The sequence below is a fragment of the Pollachius pollachius genome (genome assembly GCF_949987615.1).
Source record: "Pollachius pollachius genome assembly, chromosome: 8".
Taxonomy (NCBI): domain Eukaryota; kingdom Metazoa; phylum Chordata; class Actinopteri; order Gadiformes; family Gadidae; genus Pollachius; species Pollachius pollachius.
Window position 1 is genome coordinate 7,892,689 of NC_136941.1, and position 19,207 is coordinate 7,911,895.

General features: G+C 48.2%; 2 protein-coding genes across 3 annotated transcripts; one reads left to right on the plus strand and one right to left on the minus strand.

Annotated features, from left to right (window-relative positions):
* The first annotated feature begins 76 nt into the window (after positions 1-76).
* Positions 77-12,278, plus strand: arhgef16 (Rho guanine nucleotide exchange factor (GEF) 16). Of its 2 annotated transcripts, none has more exons than XM_079741694.1 (15): positions 77-432; positions 1,254-2,022; positions 2,561-2,612; positions 3,507-3,670; positions 4,177-4,233; positions 5,567-5,727; positions 7,461-7,613; positions 7,842-7,971; positions 8,534-8,608; positions 8,838-8,930; positions 9,226-9,377; positions 10,330-10,515; positions 10,941-11,011; positions 11,434-11,535; positions 11,807-12,278. In XM_079741694.1, the coding sequence occupies exons 2-15, from the start codon at positions 1,309-1,311 to the stop codon at positions 11,944-11,946; spliced, it is 2,250 nt and encodes a 749-aa protein (XP_079597820.1). In that variant the 5' UTR covers positions 77-432; positions 1,254-1,308; the 3' UTR covers positions 11,947-12,278. The 2 variants fall into 2 exon arrangements, with proteins under 2 accessions (XP_079597820.1, XP_079597821.1); XM_079741695.1 differs by lacking the exon at positions 77-432 and adding an exon at positions 500-616.
* Positions 12,279-12,286: 8 nt separating this feature from the next.
* ybx1 (Y box binding protein 1) lies at positions 12,287-17,398 on the minus strand. The gene is made up of 8 exons (XM_079741696.1): positions 17,138-17,398; positions 15,364-15,427; positions 15,105-15,138; positions 14,889-14,978; positions 14,379-14,714; positions 13,711-13,796; positions 12,937-13,246; positions 12,287-12,644 (listed from the first exon to the last, which is right to left on the minus strand). Exons 1-7 carry the CDS (start codon positions 17,244-17,246, stop codon positions 12,982-12,984), a joined length of 984 nt encoding a protein of 327 aa, XP_079597822.1. The 5' UTR covers positions 17,247-17,398; the 3' UTR covers positions 12,287-12,644; positions 12,937-12,981.
* Between the last annotated feature and the right edge of the window lie 1,809 nt (positions 17,399-19,207).

The following is a 19,207-nucleotide window of genomic DNA, read 5'->3' on the forward strand; positions in this document are numbered from 1 at the left end:
TCGTTTAAAAAAAAAAAGGTTGTAAAAGTGATACCATTGATACCCAAAGGTACATTAGGGGCAGGTCCCGGGATGTGAACGCTAAAGCGACGGTGCAGATCGACTAACTGTTACACACTAACGGAAACGTTTAGGATTTCATAACGCCGGCTGAACAAATGGGTAATTTCCATGTTTGTTATTGCACGTCGAGATCCAGGTGACTCACAGACGGTTACCTGCCGTGACGTCATATGCAGGGATTTTAGGGTCCCTGTAACACAGGAGGAAGTGAGTGAACGCAAACTGCAAAGTGCTCCGACGTGGAAAGCGAAGGATAACGCTGCTGGCTGTCTGCTACAGATCATACAGTGATCATTGTTTATCTGGGCGTTTTCCTGACTTGATGGTGACTTAAACAAGGGACGGCGGATCTTTAGACAAAGTTTACAGGTAAGTCCACAGCTGAACCTTCATGTGTCTGAGGCGGGGATAGATCCCGCTCTCCAGGGTGTCATTGCGCTGTTCTCAACCATGGGAATGCAAGGCAGACATGTTTTCCCTTCTAATCTGTAATCTTTCCCATTCCCGGGAATAGACCGCGTCGTAAGAACTGTTTGAAGCCTACTACCAACTTGTGAGTTCACCAATGCTATCAAATATTTCTCACGATTTAAGGTTTTGAAAAGGTGTATAGCCTACCTTTTTATGAAGTTTAACGAGGGCGTGGGTCACTTTGGAAACCAGCCCCACCTGTCAAAGTCCTTAGGCCGATGATCTGCAACAACTGTTATGCTACATTCATTTACAAAAATGTACGTTGTTTTGCTTTTGGATAACGTCGATTTAAGTGATTAGCAATTAAATGTAGCTGATTTTAAATGAACATTTTGAAATTCACCTATATTGCGCCAGAGCCAGTGGGAGTGATCGTGCCCTGTTAAACCAAGAGTATGGTGTAGGAGTGAGTTACTGGTTTAAAAGATAGGATGTTAAAGAACACGATTCACAGAGCTTATTCACTGCAGTAAGAGAATCACGAGTGGTGCTCAGGAAGAGGGAAGAGGACCCCGCCGTTTCGAGCGACTTGTTTTTACCTGATGGTTCTTAGGTCCCCTCGAATGTGGGGTGGGTCTCTTTTGACGTGTTGTCCTGACAGTTTCTGAGTCTGTCAGTTCCTTGTTTACCTGCCACAAAGTGTGTTTTTCTTTATTTTTGTGGTTACAACAATCAATATTGTCTTGCCCCATGTCCTCTTCCTATGGATGCTACAGGGCTCAGAGCTCGGACCAGACCCAGGGTACCAGTGTAGCGGGGCGGGGTCCCAAAATGACCCACATACAGTCTGACGGCCTCATGGTGAGCGACCAGTCTCCTCTCCGCCTGGACCAGTGCTTCTCCACAGAGCTCCACATCACTGAACCCGGTGAGGGCGGCTCTCTCTCCCCTCGCTCCCCTCTCTCCCCTCTCTCCCCTCGCTCCCCTCTCTCCCCTCTCTCCCCTCATTCCCCTCATTCCCCTCATTCCCCTCGCTCCCCTCGCGCCCCCCGCTCCCCGGCACCGCGGACCCTGGTCGCCCCGACCCTGGTTCTGCACCACCCCCCCCAGGATGTAGAGGAGGTCTGGGCCCTCCAGAAGGAGAAGGTTCTCCTGAGCACCACCAGCCAGGCGGCCCAGAAGATGGGCACCAAGCAGCTGATCCCCAGGAGCCTGGCCGCGTCGGGGGGCCGCAGCAAGACCCGCCACCACACCACGGTGGTCTCCTTCCCCATCGCCCCCGAGAGGTCCTTCGGGGGGGACGGCGGCGGGGGCTCAGGGCGGAGCCGCCACTCCACCCAGGGCCCGGACTTGTCCTGGGAGGACTACGACAGCGACGGCGACGGCTTCGCCCTGCGGAGGAACCGCAGGAACAAGTCGTACCGCGTGGCGATCCTGGACCTGGACGGGGGGCCGGAGCAGCAGCCGCAGCAGGACACCCTGATGACCCCCGCACGCAACGACCGCTGCGCCAGTCCCGGGGCGCGGCCCGAGCGGGCACGCAAGGTACCCGCCGTGTGTTTATGTTTGATAGAATTGATAGGCCCAAACAAGGTTGATGATGCAAAGAGGCTAATAACCAAGGATAGTCCAGTGGGCAGGGTGTTGGACTACCATCTGGAAGGCTTTGGGTGCGGACCTCTTGAAAAGAAATCCTAAACTCTTTAAATTAAGTGTATCTGCAATCCCCTGTTAGTCACTTTAAGTAGTGAAAAAAATGGGTTTTGAAAATGTATTTAATAAGCAGCATTTCATCCAGGTTAAATTTAGTATGTGTTCCTCTTTATTTCTATTGGATAACCGCAACGGTGGATGATGTGTGTGGAAATAGGCCATGAGGGATGGCTGGATTTTTCCATAAGAAACAGGGCTAGAAACAATAGATACTGGGTGTAAAGAACTGGCACTCTGGTGGAGTGCTAGACACACATGGAGCTCCAGGGTGATAGTGTGAGTGTTAATCATGATTTCTAACAAATAACGGGCCTATGTGTGTCTTGCAATGATTCATTTGTGTCTGTGCCACCCGCTGTTTCGTTTCTAGCGAACCATCGGGCGAAAGAGGAACCAGAAGCATGGCGGATCCTTCAAAAACGGTATGTGCACACTCCACACATCGAGTCACTGTGTCCGCTGGGTTGGCTCCAGAAGACGACCTTGAAACACTGGCCGTGACATTGACCCGTCTGTGGTTGAGACAGAGGGTTAGGAGGAAGGTTGTGTGTTGTGGGGACGGGCTATTCTGCGGAGTAGCAGGTGTTTTCGGTTAGTTTGATAGCTCGGTCTGGACATGTGGCTGACATGAGCACCCTGCTCCACCACTTGGCTAATAATGATGCCCTGCAGCCCAGGAGGAACTACTTCCTCTGTTCCGTTGTACCCTGTGTCAGCAGACTGAGGTTTAAAGTGTGTGTGTGTGTGTGTGTGTGTGTGTGTGTGTGTGTGTGTGTGTGTGTGTGTGTGTGCGTGTGTGTGTGTGTTTACTGATTATTTTAAACCCGGTGACTACTCCTCAGATGACGGAACAGGTCTGGGTCAACAATCGGCAGATATATTGATTAATTTGTTGACCTACTTTTCCCTGTATGCGACGTGGGTGGACGGCGCTGGTTGAGTTTTACTCTATCTTGATGAAAGAGGTGTGTTGGACCCGAGTGCTAACCTAAATGGAACAGCCTTCCGTTAATGTCTCACTGATAACGTTACAGAGACCTGTCTTCCTCTGCACAGGTTCTCGGTTGACTTGAGTTTCAATCGGTACCACCTGACTACAAAACCCTAATCGCTCCTCTCTAACCTCCAATCCAGTTCCAATGTTTGTTGTTTCTTTAGGATTGAACTATCTGGTAAGTGGCTTTGGTTAGTGGCCTTATTACATATTATTATACAGTATGCAACCCCTTCACAGAGCAATGTTGCAGACAGCTTTAACTTATTGACTATACACATAGATAACCAATATTTTGTTGTGATTGTTCTGCGGTCCTCAGCCACGCCCCGTCTCTACCAGGAGATCTGTGAGCGCGGCCTGCAGTCCACCAATCAGGACGAGCTCATCGATGACTTTGTGGTGGTGGAGCCGCAGGTGGAGGACCAGGGCATCATAGTGAAGAGCTACCGGCCGACGCAGCTCATCTGGAGCCACCTGCCCCAGGTAGGTCGCCCCAACCCTCCCACCCACCTCTGAGGGCGGCAGGGTGGGGAAAGTGTGGGGGCTGGACTGCCGGTCCAAAGGCACTGGGTTGGATCCCCTGTGCCACTGCAACCAGAGTGTCGATGATACCCTCTACCTGCTCCAGAAGGGTCTCATAAATGCATGTAGGGTGTTCTAGATCATTCTAGATTAAGGGGAAGGGGTATCATATTCGTAGTGAAGCTTGGGTGGTGGGCTTAACGTCGGGTCTTGGGTTCCATTCCCTGCTGTGCTAAACTGACAGGCAAGTTTCTTTGAGCCAGCTGCTTAACCTTCACCTGTATCTGTACTCTGTAAAGGGCTTCATTTAAGGACTGAAGATCATAGGTTGACATGTCTGATTAGATCAGACAATGCAGTCAATGGTCACACCCCCATAGGTTCGAAAAAAACTGGAAATGTATAATCTAATGCGTGCTAATGTTTTTACCGTGGGTTTTAATGCTTGTATTATTGTTTTCTGTTAGGTGAAAGAGGCAGGTATTCTTGACAGAATTTCACCTGAGGAGCGGAAGAGACAGGAGGTACGCGTGTGTGTGTGTGTGTGTGTGTGTGTGTGTGTGTGTGTGTGTGTGTGTGTGTGTGTGTGTGTGTGTGTGTGTGTGTGTGTGTGTGTGTGTGTGTGTGTTCTCTCAGCGTCTCCTATGTCAACATGAAAGGTCTACTTTTGTGTGTTCTGCAGTTCCGTGAATACAGACACACCCTTAACTCACTCTGCCGCACACAGACTTACACAAAGCTGCGTGTCTAATTATTTTCAATCAATAACTGGTTACTCCTTTCACTGCTGACCTTCTCTGGATGAAAGCATGCTGAGCGTTAGCACACCTGGTTAGCAGCAGGAAGTGCTAACAGCAATGCAGAAACTAGTTGGTTGGCTTGTGGGAAAGAATAGTGTTAGGTGAGGATCTGTGATTCACCAAAACACATCCGAGCCATCGGCTACGTTTTAGCACACGGCGGCAGCACATTTGTAAAGGGACGACTGTCATAAACAGGAAAGAGATGTTGGGTTGTATCGTCATTTCATGAACATGTGCCTGGGTGAGACATTCTCTGTTTTGCTAAAAAAAAACAACCTGAGTCACATTTTATTGGGTAAAGCAAGCAGCGAGGTTTACCCAGTCTATCTAACAGACACATTAAAATGGTACATGACGATACATGGAACACAGTAAAGTGGGTTCTGCTCGCAGAACATTTTACCTCACCTTCACCCTACTGGCGTTTACAGTTGGGATTATAAAGCGGTTTAGATTTGGCTCAAAGGTCATGTGAGTGCTTGCAGCCCTGCTTCGAGTCACATGATGAACTGCTGGGCATGAGGTAGAAGTAATACTGATGATGTAATAATAATAAGTTTATTTTATATAGCGCCTTTCTCACACTCGAGGTCGCTTTACAGATTCATGAGCACACACAGAGCAAGACAGCCCAGCAAGAAGTGCAACAACACAAACACAAATATATATATATAAATAATTTATACAGAGTGTCTATGCAGCGGCGGAAGACAAAGTGTTCTTGAAACAGAAAGGTCTTGAGATGAACTTTAAAGAGAGGGAAGGAGGGACGATCACGGAGGGATTGAGGAAGGGAGTTCCAGAATTTGGGGGGCCATGGCGCTGAAAGACCTGCCACCCAGGGTAGAAAGTCTGGTGCGGCGGACAGAGAGGATGATGATGTAACTTAATTCTTATATAGTACCTAATATGAGTACAAAATAACTTCCATTGAATGAAACAAGCCGGCGATTCACCCTGAGGGGGAATGAATAGGAAACGCTGCGCGTGAAAGAAGGTCACGGTTGTACCCAGCTGACCGGTTAACCCTTGGTGTCCTCCCTCCGGCGGCCAGGCCATCTTCGAGATCATCACGTCGGAGTACTCGTACCTGCACAGCCTTGGCATCCTGGTGCGCCACTTCAAGAACAGCGAGCCTCTCCGCCAGTCCATGACCGCCACCGAGCACCACCACCTCTTCTCCAACATCGCAGTCATAGAGGGGGTCAGCAAGAAGTAGGCCACCCCCGCCACCAGCCGTTCAACCCAACCACTCACACCCACCCAAAACCACCCCACCCTGCCCCGCAACAACACCACCCTGCCACCACCACTCACCCCAATCCCACCCACTCAACACACCACTCACACCCACCCACTCACCACCACCCAAACCCCCACCACCACCCACTCAACACCACCACTCAACACCACCACTCACACCCACGCACTCACCACCACCCGCTCAACACCACCTCTCACACCCACCCACCGAAAACCACCACCACCCACTCACTAAGAACCACCACCTACCCACACACCAAATAGTTTTACTTGTGTAAACTACTGCATTTTATTGCATTACTTATTTGAATGTGACCATTGCATAAAGCCAAGTCGTTCCCTTTGCATTCTGACTACTTAAGGGATGTGATTGGGAGTCGTGTTCAGTTGCAGGGAGATATGCTCAGTGGATGGGTTCAGGAAGAGCATTCCTTTATGTCAGCCTGTGTGTGTATTAGCCCCGGTGCTTTCTCCCAGCGTGTTAGAACACGCCGGCCAAACCTGTTCTGCTGCCACCTGTCGTATCTTGCTTTTGACATAGCGCTAAGCGTAGACCTGCACTCTCTCTCGCCCACAAACAGAAGACCGAGAAAGGCCAGTCTTTGTTTTTTTTTCTTCTTATCGTGTGTGTGTTTGTGAAGGACGTCGAACATAACTTCAAGTTAAGTTCCTAGTAAATATCACAATAACATAAACATGGAAGTTATGAGTCCGAATACTTCCTAATTTGTATTATTAAGTAGGGCTAGGCATTTGAATTGATTTCCCATACTTAGGTTTGCTGTGATTCAAACTAACTAGGGATAGTTACAATACCTAATGCTTGGATATGTAGGAGATTCGCTGATGACCAAAGCTGTGAACTGAGCAAGGAACCCGCTGAATTTGTCAAGACTGCTCCTAAAAAGGTTAACCATTAGCATCCAGTCCTAATCATTACATTCAATTAGTTTTCTTAATGACGCATTAAAAAAAAAATCTGTGTGTGTCTTCAAAAAGAACCCTGTTTCTGGAATTTGATCAATTCTCTTTCGGTAGTCCTGCAGTAACATTTGCCCAAATCTTCACACATCCACAGAATAATTATTATACAATGTTATATTCGATTAAACGATGGCTCTTGAGGACAGCTCGGTGGCTCCACTCATATTGCACCACCTGTGTACACCTTGTAGCACCCGGCCCTACTTACATAAAATGAACTTGTAAAATGCATTCAGTTGTGATCCCTTTTAGCTGCCTACATGTGAGATGTTGAAATGAGCGAGTGCTTGCACACAGAGTGTAACCATGGTCATTGTTTCATCTCAATGAGTCGGACGTCTGTGGGAGTACAAACCACTCAAATCCCACTTTCTATTGCATTCGGTCTTGGATCTCTCTCCCCCCCCCCCCCCCCCCCCCCCCCTTATAGTCTTGAAAGGCTCCGCAAAGCTCCTAATGTGTTTCGCTACACTTCTCGATGACATGATTTTATCTGCTGCGTTTGGAGTTTATTAAGTGTTTATAAAGTGCCTTTTTAAAATGAACCATCTACCTCTACCCCGACCTCTCCTGGACGTCGGGGGCATTCATTTAAAAGTCCCTCTCTCGCTCTCTCGCTCTCTCTCTCTCTCTTGCTCTCTCTTGCTCTCTCTCACTCTCTCTTGCTCAAATTTTGCTCTCGTTCCATCCCGGCGCCGCAGGTTTTTCGAGGACCTGGAGCGGCGTCACCATGACAACCCGGTGATCCGGGACATCAGCGACATCGTTCAGAACCACTCCACCCACAACTTTGAGCCGTACATCGTGTACTGCTCCAACGAGACCTTCCAGCAGAGGACCTTACAGAGGCTGCTGTGAGTCTGTTTCACCTCTACTGCGATGTACCGGGAACCCAATGAAACCTTTGTGGACCCCTTGACATCGTTATGTGCATTCTCAAAGCACGGCGGGAATAGTCATCTCTAATGCACTGTCCATCAGCCCTCCTCTGGTCTCCCTATTTCAATGTAATTGGCAATTACAGGCTATTTACTGTGTGGACGTGCGTGTGTGTGTGTGTGTGTGTGTGTGTGTCCCATCAGCACCAGCAACACGGTGTTCAAGGAAACCCTGAAGCAGATCGAGGGGAGCGGTGACTGTGGGGGTCTGCCAATGATCTCCTTCCTTATCCTGCCCATGCAGAGGGTCACCAGGCTACCGCTGCTGCTGGATGTCAGTACACAATCCCTTCAGTACACTCACGGACCCCTAGTCCATTACAACTTACTTGGCCGCACATCAGTGTTCATACCCGTCGGTACACACACCGACCCCTTTGAAAACTCCCCTGACTGCATGTCACTATTCCTCCCATCCTGCTGAACTCCTGCCCCTGCAGAGGGTCCCCCACTCTTGGTGTATACCCACATCCTCCCCTCATCCTCCTCACCTGACTCATAGCCCTCACTTCCCCCACCATAGAGTTGTGAAGACGTTTTTCTATGTTCAGCTGCTCCAGGTTTTTAAGAACTCTCGTGATGAATCTTTGCAAGAAACCCAGAAGCAGTGCAAAGCGTTGTAATTCCACCAGGACATCTAGGGCTGATGTAATTCCATTGATTTATTATGTATCTTTTTACTAGCAATAGGCTATTCTTAGCCTACTGTTATGCTATGACTTTCCTTAAAACAGTGCACGATCCGTCCTGATTGTTGGGTGATCCAGATGGAGGATTTAACTGATATTCATGAATGTATTTTTGATCCCACAATCCAATGGTTTTCTGTCCTACAGACCATCTGCCAGAAGACCCCGGACAAGACGGCAGAGTACTTTGCTGCGGTCTGGTCTCTGCACGCCATCAGCAAGGTACAGAGACACGGCCACTGTACACACAGAGAAACTAAACATTACATTCAGCTTCCATGCTCACTCAAAGTATCTTATCAAACCATGGCTGCAAACATTCTTAGCATGGGTGTTTCCAGTGGGAATCGAACCCCTAACACTGGCCGTCCCGACGCCATGCTCTCCCAGCTACACTGAACCACATGTATGTAGTATTTATGAGGGCTGTTGTGATTGTGAACGGCTGTAGTTGGTGAATAGCTGCAACGACGGCGCGAGACTCATGGAGAGGACGGAGCAGATGTACACCATTCAGAAGCAGATGGACTTTGGCAAGATTAAGGTGAGGAGAAGGCCCAGAGACCTCCTAATGACAGGATTTATGAAACCTACTTACTGATGTGGGCATATTAACGCAATTCATAATGTTCTTAATATTGTGATATTTAGAATCTGTCTGTTATAACCCACTTTTGTGAAGCAAGACTAGTAATGTCCATCAAGTCTCTTTTACACGGTTTGTCCCAAAACCGAAAGTAACAACTCTCAGCATTCACCAAACCTCGGCGCGGATCCTGTTCTTGCCTGATGAGAGGTAGCGGCTGATGCTAATGCTAACACTACGTGTGTATGTACAGCCGTTCCCGCTGGTGTCGTCGTCGCGCTGGCTGAGGAAGCGCGGGGAGCTGGCCATGTGCACGGAGGAGATGAGCATCTGGAAGGCCTTCAGCCACCGCAGCTACTACCTGTTCCTCTTCAACGACGTGCTTATCGTCACCAAGAAGAAGAGGTCGGTCATCTTGTGTTTGCATTACACCCTCCTGACCCCTGCTCACTTTAACAGCCTAGGCACCTTCTCCCGAAACCTAAATGTTATCCAGCATTTTCTGAAGGCCGCTACGAATACGAGTTAAAAGGTTGTAGGTCGTATATGTAACCTTAATGATTCTAGTAATCCACAATAATCCAATATACTCATGCAATACACAAACCTGTGTGTGTATGCCCATTGCTCAGATTAACTGTTGCTGAGGATCGAGTGAAACAATAAAGTCAAGTCAATCGGGAACACAAGTTGTAGGAAGTCAATAGAAATATGTTAGCAGGGCAGAGGTCGGCGTATCGTATATATACAAGCAACCAGATACGTAGATGTTGTGGTTGAATCAACACTGTCTTTTTAAGTGGTCACAGGTTAGAAAAGTAATAGATAAATGCAGTCCATTTACAATCAAATTGACCAGGAACTACTTGACAGACACCTGTGGCATTCCATACTTTATCGCCAACCAAACATGCGTACCTGCAGTGTTTTCTAAAGAAAGCTACAGTACAAGTTGTAACTCAATAGCTTCCCAACACCCGCACCCCCAGGTTCTTTCACTCTGAGAGAATGGGAGCAGAAACTGTAGAGAGGGAGCGGTCGGACAGAATGCTTGGCATTCTTCAAACTGCCCTACAACAGGTCCGGGGGGGGGCATTAATGCACAGGTCTGCTCCAAATGTCTGTACACTGTGGGTTCCTGTAGCTGCTAATTATCCAAACGATCTGTTGGCGTGAGGAACGAAGGCCTACATAATGACATGTCTTCTTGTTGCTTCTCGGGATGGGATTATTAAGGAAGTGATCTGGATTCGTTCAACAGGAATGTCCGAAATTCTTGTGGCACCGTTCCGGTTTTTAGCAAGGGGAAATGTTCAAAAGAATGAGACTAGAGAATCGTTTGTGTGGTTTGTTTCAGCGAGGAGAGCTTTGTGGTCACGGACTACGCCACTATGGATAACGTGGAGGTGGAGATGGGGGAGGACGCTGAGGGCCGGTCCACTCTGGGCAGGAGCGGCTCTGGCCACCAGGTGTCCTTCAGGCTGCGGATGAGCAAGAACAGCGATGGCAAAGCTGAGCAGATCACCCTGGCGACCGAGTCCAGGTACGGAACTGCTGCCTCTCATTATTTGGGGTTTCTTTTCAATTCACTTCACTATCAAATTAGTAATTGGAAATATGTCTATTTTAAATTTTGCAAACAATTTGACAATTGATTTCCAAGAAGGGCTTATCTTGCAGCACTTAAGTTGTATTTATGGCGCTTTGAATAAGGGCGGGGTGTAATTGGCCAAAGGCAATGTGTTTGAGTTGTTGGTTTTGGAGAGAACCTGTCTCTTATTACTTAATCGTGCCCGGAATCCTTCTTGTAATCTTGATTTAACACCATTTGCATGTGGCGCCATCTACTGGCAAATAAAAAACATTACAACAATTTTATACTATTTAAACCCAAAGCTTGTTTTACATTTTTACTTGGTTGTATTGGTACTTCTGAGCTAACTGTTTTGTGTGGTCTCCATGGCGAAGGGTGGACCGGGCTCGGTGGGTAAGTGCGCTCCGAGAGCACAAACAAGACGGCGTTGTCACGAGTAAAGAGGGTAAGCCACCCAGCATGCAAGGGCGTAGGAACCGGGGGGGACGGAGGGGACGTGTCCCCTCCAATATCGGAGACAGGCGCATTTGTCCCACCTAAAAATTATACCGGATCTTTCAGGTTTCCGATATGTGTCCCCCCCAATGTTAAACTCATTCCTATGCCCCTGCCAGCATGTGTTCTGTATCAAAACTAATACTGGTTACTTTTTAACGAGATACTCAAGCATATATTCCTCATGGAAACTGTTGCATCACGTACCCTATTGTCTTTTTCGAGTTATAAACAAAAGCCTCTGTCTTTGGGGCTTTATTCCTAATCCCTGAACCCTGCTGTCTCAGTATTTTAGTTCTTGACCTTTTAAAAATGAATGTTTACAAGCGCCACACATATCATCGTTCCTAATGAATTGCAAATGTGTTCCAGGTCTTGCGCAGTATGAGACCACTAAAGCCTACATGCCCAGGGAACCAGATGAGCTGGGTCTGCGCCCGGCCGAGGTGGTCATTCTTCTGGGGAAGGAGCTCGGTGAGAACTTGCACCCCCAGTCGGGCACTTATGTAATGGAACATGTGCAGCCATTCAATGCTAATGAATGGAAGTTGACCATATACGGAGGCACCGTGTTAAATGGAAGACGTGACTTTGGAACCAAATGTAGTTTTGAGTAATTGTATGATTTAAAGATGTGTTAGTTATATCAACTGTGACCCCTCTGGTTCTTGACTAGCAGATGAACTCATCTGCTAGTCAAGAACCAAACAAATTAAATCCTCATCGTGTCCTCTCCGATTGCCAGACTGGTGCCATGGCGAGCGGATGCGGGACGGTGAGCGAGGTTGGTTCCCTGCCAACTGTGCCAAAGAAATCACCAACCTGACTGCTATGGAACAAAACGTCCAGCGGATGAAGCGTTTACGCAAGGAAACCAATGTTTAGTGGCCTTCAGCCCTAGATGTTGGTGTAGATCCAGAAATGTCCTGGTGAAAGTTGTTTATGTGTACAGAGTAGTCTTGTGATATCCTCGTTAGTGTTGTTTGACTGTACTAGTCACTAGATAGGAACGGATTGTTTGTAGACTGACTTTTGGCACGTGTTTGACAGATAAACTTTAAAAATAATATTTGTTATTATATATATTAACACTACTTAAATTGATTTTTAGAAAGGTTTAAAAGTTGATCCAACATAGCAGCCTATAATATTTTGTACATAAGGTATACCAAATACTTGAATTATGAGAAGGATGTGTGAACTAAATAAAATGCAAAAACAAGAATGTAGTTGTTTGACTTTTATTTGAGCTTGCATTTTGTTAAAATGTTTGATTACATAAAAAGTTATTTAAAAATGTCAAACTGACCAGATATCAAATTACAATATTTTTTCATCTTAAAAACCTTTTGGTGTAAAAACTTAGGACCGATTTAGAAAAACATCTGCTTGTTTCCCCAAAACTTTTTTGTAGCTGTCACGTAAAAATAATGGAAAAAAAAAACAGAAGTCTGCATAGATTCTGCAGGCAAATCGGTGGTAAATCTGGTCGAATGCATGGTGCAAGCTTGTGACGGTAGTCAAGTCAAATCTGTTTCTTATTGCTCAGATCTTTGATGTTTCTTTTCTTGCTGACAAAAAAACTGCAAGAGAAAGGGGACAAAATTAGTATCACTGTTAACTAGGGGAGTCTGCACACAGCTGCAGTCCATTAAATAGCAAAACGACAGCTTAAATTACCCCAAAAAACCGATGTACATTCAGAGCACCACCTTAAACCATCCACCCGAGGGCAAATGTTTGACTTATGAAGCATAATTCACGGTTGACAAAAGAAAGATTCCATGGGTTCCACCCTTTCTCGTCCTTTCAAAAGGCTCTTTGTCTTGGCATGTACATAACCCGACACACGTCAGCGCCCAGGTGACCACTCACCCGGACGATGGTAAAAAGATGGAGGGGGCCGGTGGGCGGGTGTTCCTACTCAGCCCCGCCCTGCTGGGGCTCGGGAGCGGACGTCTTCTCAGGGGCTGGCTCTCCACCGGCCTTGGCCTCCTTGCCTTCGCCCTCGCCCTCTCCTGGCTTGCCTCCGGCCTGGGGGCGTCTGCGGCGGTAGTTGAAGTTGCGGCGGTAGCGTCGCTGGCGCGGCTCCCCGCCCTGGCTGCCCTCCCCTCCCTGGTTCTCCTTGTCCTCCTCGCCGTCCCGCACCGGTCTGGGACGTGGTGGACCTCTGGGGGAGGGATGACTGTTGGAACAGCGCACGGGGGGGGAGTAATAATAACAGTAATCAGTTCCATTCCGTCGGCATGCTAAATTATTCAGGCAAACGCAACGGGACTACAGACGAGGCCGTGCAGTGGAAGGGGGACACTGTGAAACATGCTGCGAGGCAGTTAAAGAGAAGCATGTTCAGAGCGCGGAAAAAAACCTAGTCTCTTCCATGATATACAACAGTTATCCACCATTACTAAAACAATATTATTTAGAGGAGACTAGTGTGAAAGTATGTTTCCGCCAGTCTCCCATCCAAACAATGAGTTAATGTTCCACTCTACTAGGTTTGAATTTGAGCTGAAATAGGGGGGTCATTTACACTTTTAGGAAGAGTCCCTCTGGTATTTTTACAGTGAGCCTCAAAACATTGGCCCATCATCTTTTCTACCGTGCTAGCCACGGGGGACATTCCCACAAGCACCCCTGGGTCAGTACCTTGGTCGGAAGCCTCTGTAGTAGTTCTGCCTCATTGGTTTGTTGCCCTGGTCTGGACCTCCCTGGTTCTCGTCACCTTCTCCTCCCTGAAAGCAAACAAGAGCTCCACGTCAGGCGACTGCTGTGTGTTCCGCCCACGCCCAGGAAGGCACCTTCCCTAATCAGGTCACGATTAGGGAGTGTCTTCAAAAACACATTTATTTTATAGGGCCAACAATACGTGTCAAATTATATCATATCATTTTGTTTTTTACACCATGTAAGAGGCAGTCACGCTTCTCCGTTTAACCCTACAAACTGTATGTGCATGCCATTGGATGGTTTCTCCAGAAAGGAGGGCCCGGGACACCACATGCACCGTCCGATACAATACAAGGGCCTGTCGGGCCCCGATACACCAAGCACCGCGTGAACCACGTGACAGATGGGAGCGGGTGGGGGGTGGTTCGAGAGGGTTGAGTATGACGTCATCGGACGAGTGGAGTCGCCGGGCTATCTCGCCCTTTTTATTATTTTTGTGGGTGTGGCTCCCGTGCCCCGCCCAGCTACCCCCCCCCCCCCCCCCGTGGTTTGCCTGCTTCGGGACTCCGCCCTGCAACGGCATACCTCGGGTCATCTCAGCCTCTCTCGTGGTGCGCTGGGGTACGGCGGCCGAAGCGTCTACTCACAAAGTATGGCGGGTAGCGCCGTCTGCCGGGGTACGTGGGCCGGCGCTGCTGCTGCTGGGGCTGCACCTCTCCCTCGGGGGCGCTGTCTGCACCGTCCCGGTTGCCCTTGTTCCGGCCGCCTCCGCCTCCCCCTCCCCTTCCTCCTCCTTCGCCGCCGCCGCCGCTACCGCTGCCAGGCTCCCCCTCGCCGTCGCTCTGGTAGTTGTCTGGGTACTCGCCGTCGCGTGGCGGGCCCCTCCTACGGGGGTAGCGCCTGTACCGGTTGCGGTCAGCGGCGTACTTGCTGCCCTGGACGGGGACGCCTCCGGGCCCGGTGACGTTGGACGCCTCTGCTCCCTGGAGACAGGGGGGGGGGCCGACGGGGTTAGTCTCGGGTGCCCATCCCCCCTCAGAGTCATTTAAGCACTGGCAGCCGAGATTAGATGTACCTCTAATCCCATTATCCCCCAATAATATATCTCTGTATGGAGTGGGCTGCTGGTGCATGGATTAAACCGTTAAGAAACCCACCTTCTCCCCTTCAACCACATCAAACTCTACAGTTTCTCCATCTCCAACACTGCGTAGGTATTTCCTTGGGTTGTTCTTTTTTATGGCCGTCTGAAACAAACAAGGCTTTGCATCAGAATATGCGGTACACAAATAGGTAATGCTACTGAAAGGAAAAATCTAACTTGTCTGCACTATTTGTAAAGAATAATGCTTTTGCTGCCAAGTCTCGCTTACCTGGTGTACAAAAACGTCCTCCTTCGTATCATCCCTAGAGAGAGCATTTTTTTGGGGGGGGCGGGGATGCACGGGAACACTGGTTACAACATTGTAAATACTGGCAGATTGCTACTATACCAGCATGCGTTCAGAATAATTTAGACGTGCACGCAACAAAGCTGCAGACAAATCTCCTGCACTGCTTTGTAAGCAAATCAGACATAATAGGATTGAACACACACATCCACGAATGGGCAGTAGGGGAGAGTTGACTTGCCTGTTGATAAAACCGTATCCATTCCTGACGTTGAACCATTTGACTGTGCCCAAGACTTTTGTTGCTGTAGAGACAAAATATTATAATGTCAGTCTTGTGTGACCTAGCCAGCATAAAATCCTAAATAAAGAATTATAACACGGTACAGAAATTGCATGCATTCCTTATGAAACGGAGCTGCTCGTGTCCAGAGATAATGCTGAAGTTAAATTTAACAACCCAACTGTCAAGTCTTTTAATAGATGTCGAGGAGTGTTCCATACCAGCTGCTTAGGGCGTGAGACTTGATCCAAATGTATTAATGGCATGCGGTTATCGGACAGGTTCCTTGGGCCCTGTGTCCCAGTTTAATCTACTGAATGAAATATGTATGAACAATCGGAAGCAACACCTATTTAAATTTTTTCAACACGTCTCATGCGGTATGCCACAAGTGAATCATTGAATTCAATTCGTTTCTCAATGCCTACTGCACCAGTTCAGCATTGGTTTCAAGCGCGGCTGTTCCACGTGGTGGCGGCGTGCGCCTCGACGCAGGCGATCTAGGAGCCTAGCCAAGCTGCTAGCGGAGCTGCTAACAGGGTCTCCACCATGTGGTTGGAACGCAGCCAATATGTAGAAACTGCTGTATTGCGTCGCCCATCAACATTATCCCCATGTCTGTTCAGCGGCGAACACATACGACAGTGGCAGTGGCATGGCCGACATGAGAAATTTTACGATTATTTAAGCAACAAAAGAAAATCCGCAAAATACCAAGGCGGACATTTTGGGTGCAGTTATGCATCCAGCCCGGCGAGCTAACGCGGCTAGTCTCGTTAGCTATAAACCAAGCACTGCTGAAAATCGACCAAATGAAGATGCGATTAATTGGCAAAGAAATTTCTGGATCAATTACTAGTTGGTGAAACAACCACCCCCAGTAAACACAGCCGCGATTTCGATCACACAAGTAAGGTGTCTACGGAACTGTCGATGGAACCTGGAAATCACCCTGCTAGGCACTCGCCGAACAAAGGGACCACGAAGCCTAGCAGCTAACATTAGCTACCGATATAAGTAGCACATAGACGTGCTTAAAAAAGCAACTAGTCTCAAATACCTCTAGGTGATAGCAAACAAACCAGAATAAACAAATAACACAGATGTCACCAAGCGCCTGACGGGGTCGTCCGCATGGACTCAAACAGAGCCCGGGGGCAAAGGCGACATAGCCCGAAATGGAGGCTGCTGAAAGGAGGCCATCGGACCGGCATCTTTGAAACAGCGGATGAATGGCCTTTTATCATCTATATTTATAGTTCCCCGTTAACGTTGGTTCTAAACAATGGTCGGGATGTCTTTCCACTGTTTCGCTTGTTTCCACCTGTCCCAGAACCCGTGTGTCGGCGTGCGACGGTTTGGAGAACAAGACAGATCGTCCAACTGTCATGTTGAGTCCGTCGTTGATCAGCCGGTACCCCGACTACTAAGGCCTTCCCTCGATTAAAGAAGGCTTTTTTGTAAGTCGATGCTTTGTTTCCGGTGAACGTGATGATTAATGTGCAATAACGATGACTGTCCGGGGTAACTCCATCCAGATAGTGACCCATCCAAAGGCATACTCCAGAATCTCTCGGCTGGGTTAACCAACGATCGTGTTAACTAATGATCTCGTTCGCTGTTAACTTGTGGCTAACCAGAATAACCGGGAATCGGAGTGGAAGAGTAGATCCGACGGGTTTTCCCGAGGCCACAAGCAGTTAGCTACTTATCCGTTTTGCAGCTATCTTACCGATGACCTTCTTGTCCGCCGCGGACGCCTCGGCCGCCGGGCTGGAGGGTCTCTCCTCCTCGGCAGCGGGCTGCGGTGGTTGCTGTTGTGTTTCGGCCTCACTGCTCATGGTTACTGGTTGGTAATGGCTTGTGCCGGCGGTGACTCTCTAGTGTGTTTCCCGGTGCTAGATGGTAACCTGGGCCGGCGGTGGTGGGGGCTACTGCCTTCGGGCTCTCTGCTTTCCTCTCTCCGCTCCCGTTGCCGATCGAACTGGGCAGAATGAGAAACAGTGCGAGGGACTATTCCCGGTCGCGAGCCCGCCCAGCCGTTGGTGGAATTGGCTGCTTGGTCCAACGCTCCTCCAACTGGTCCTTCGATTGGTTAACCGAGTCCTCAGTTATCCCGAGGTTATCCCCATTGGCTACAAAGAAATCACTCTCACGTAGTGGCCGCCCACAAAGACAGACCAGCGAGAAAAAACATGAAACATTTTCTGTGATAAATAGAAGCTTTGCATAGTCTATTTCGATGATACATGGTTGCTATTGTGTAGGTTAGGCACTCGTCCCATCCTTGATGTGGATTGGTACGCAACGGTTCACCGGTCCGGTACCGTTTCTACTGTAATTTCCAAGATACTTATGATCAACTATGGGTGTGTTCATATTTGTTTCTCAGTGATTCATGCCCACTGGCTATGTGGCACAAATTTATTTCAGTGTGCGTTGCGATTTCGGGGAAATGAGAGCACCAAAACAGGCATCTCCAGTCTTTCGGGCTCTGTACTTGAGCCATACGAAGGTTCCAATACAAGTTTGTGTGTGTGTGTGTGTGTGTGTGTGTGTGTGTGTGTGTGTGTGTGTGTGTGTGTGTGTGTGTGTGTGTGTGTGTGTGTGTGTGTCTGTATATCTATATAGATATATATAGATAGATATAGATATAATGATTCAAGTTTTGGAGGATTCGAATGAATTGCATTATAAAATAATATCCATACATATTGAATTCTGCACTGAACCCACACGTTTGTTTTGAATCATGTATTTGAATATCAAATAACACTATTGTGTGAATGAATACATCAATACAGATTTTTGATTTAGGGGTGAGTAACAAACAAGGCCTTTGAGTTTCTAATCAATACAAACCTAATTGCCTTTAAGTCACTCCACTAGGGCAGGCCACTTCATCTAGCGGAGACAGTTTCATTTGTCATGTTAATTATATCTTTGTTTAAAAATAATAAATCAACACAAACACTTCGGTTACAATTCACATAGAATCCAATTGCATTGAATTGATTACCTATATCAAAGACATACTGAGTAACCTACGCCTTTAAAGTCATAATTTACACACAGCCCAGGTGACGAAAGGTGGTTTATGTTTCGTGAGCGAGCGGAGGGGAGAGTGTATGGCGCAGAGGGGGAGAGCCAGGGGTACCCTTGGGTAATGCAGCCATTACACTTGGTCTCTAAATTGTGAGACTCAAATTCCAATAACATAGAGCAGACAGAGCCAGACTGAGCAAGCCAAGCCAAACACATTGTCATGCTAATTCCCTGCTGGCACTGGTGGATGTGTGGAAGCTCAATGCTAATGGCGGAGCAGCCCTAACTCTTGCACAATGCCTAGCTTTAGCATTGACCCCACTACAGCTACTCATGAATCCCACCCCCACCATGAAATAAGAAAAAAACGCACCCTTCCGTCCTCTGCATGAGAACAGTGGGTGACTGTGAAAGGATTCTTTTGTACCGGAGGAACAGGGTCCATGGCGACGGAGTGCGGGGGAGGGGTAAGGCTAGGGTCCTCGCACCGGTGCTGGGAGAAGTGTCAACCATAAGTTGAGCTGAGGAGCGGCTTGGCGTTCAGAGTGTTCCTGAGGCGTGAGGAGCCGGTTCGCCCACTGCTGACTCTCGGGAGTTTGAGGGTGCCTAGCTCTGGTAAGACTGACTCCAAGCCTCCCGACATGTGCACATGCTCCGCAATGGGTGTATTCCAATCAATCCAATCAATATATCACTGGACGATGGCAAGAGAAAAACAATGGGAAAGAGTGATGTGTTGTAATAAGTTAGTTAACTC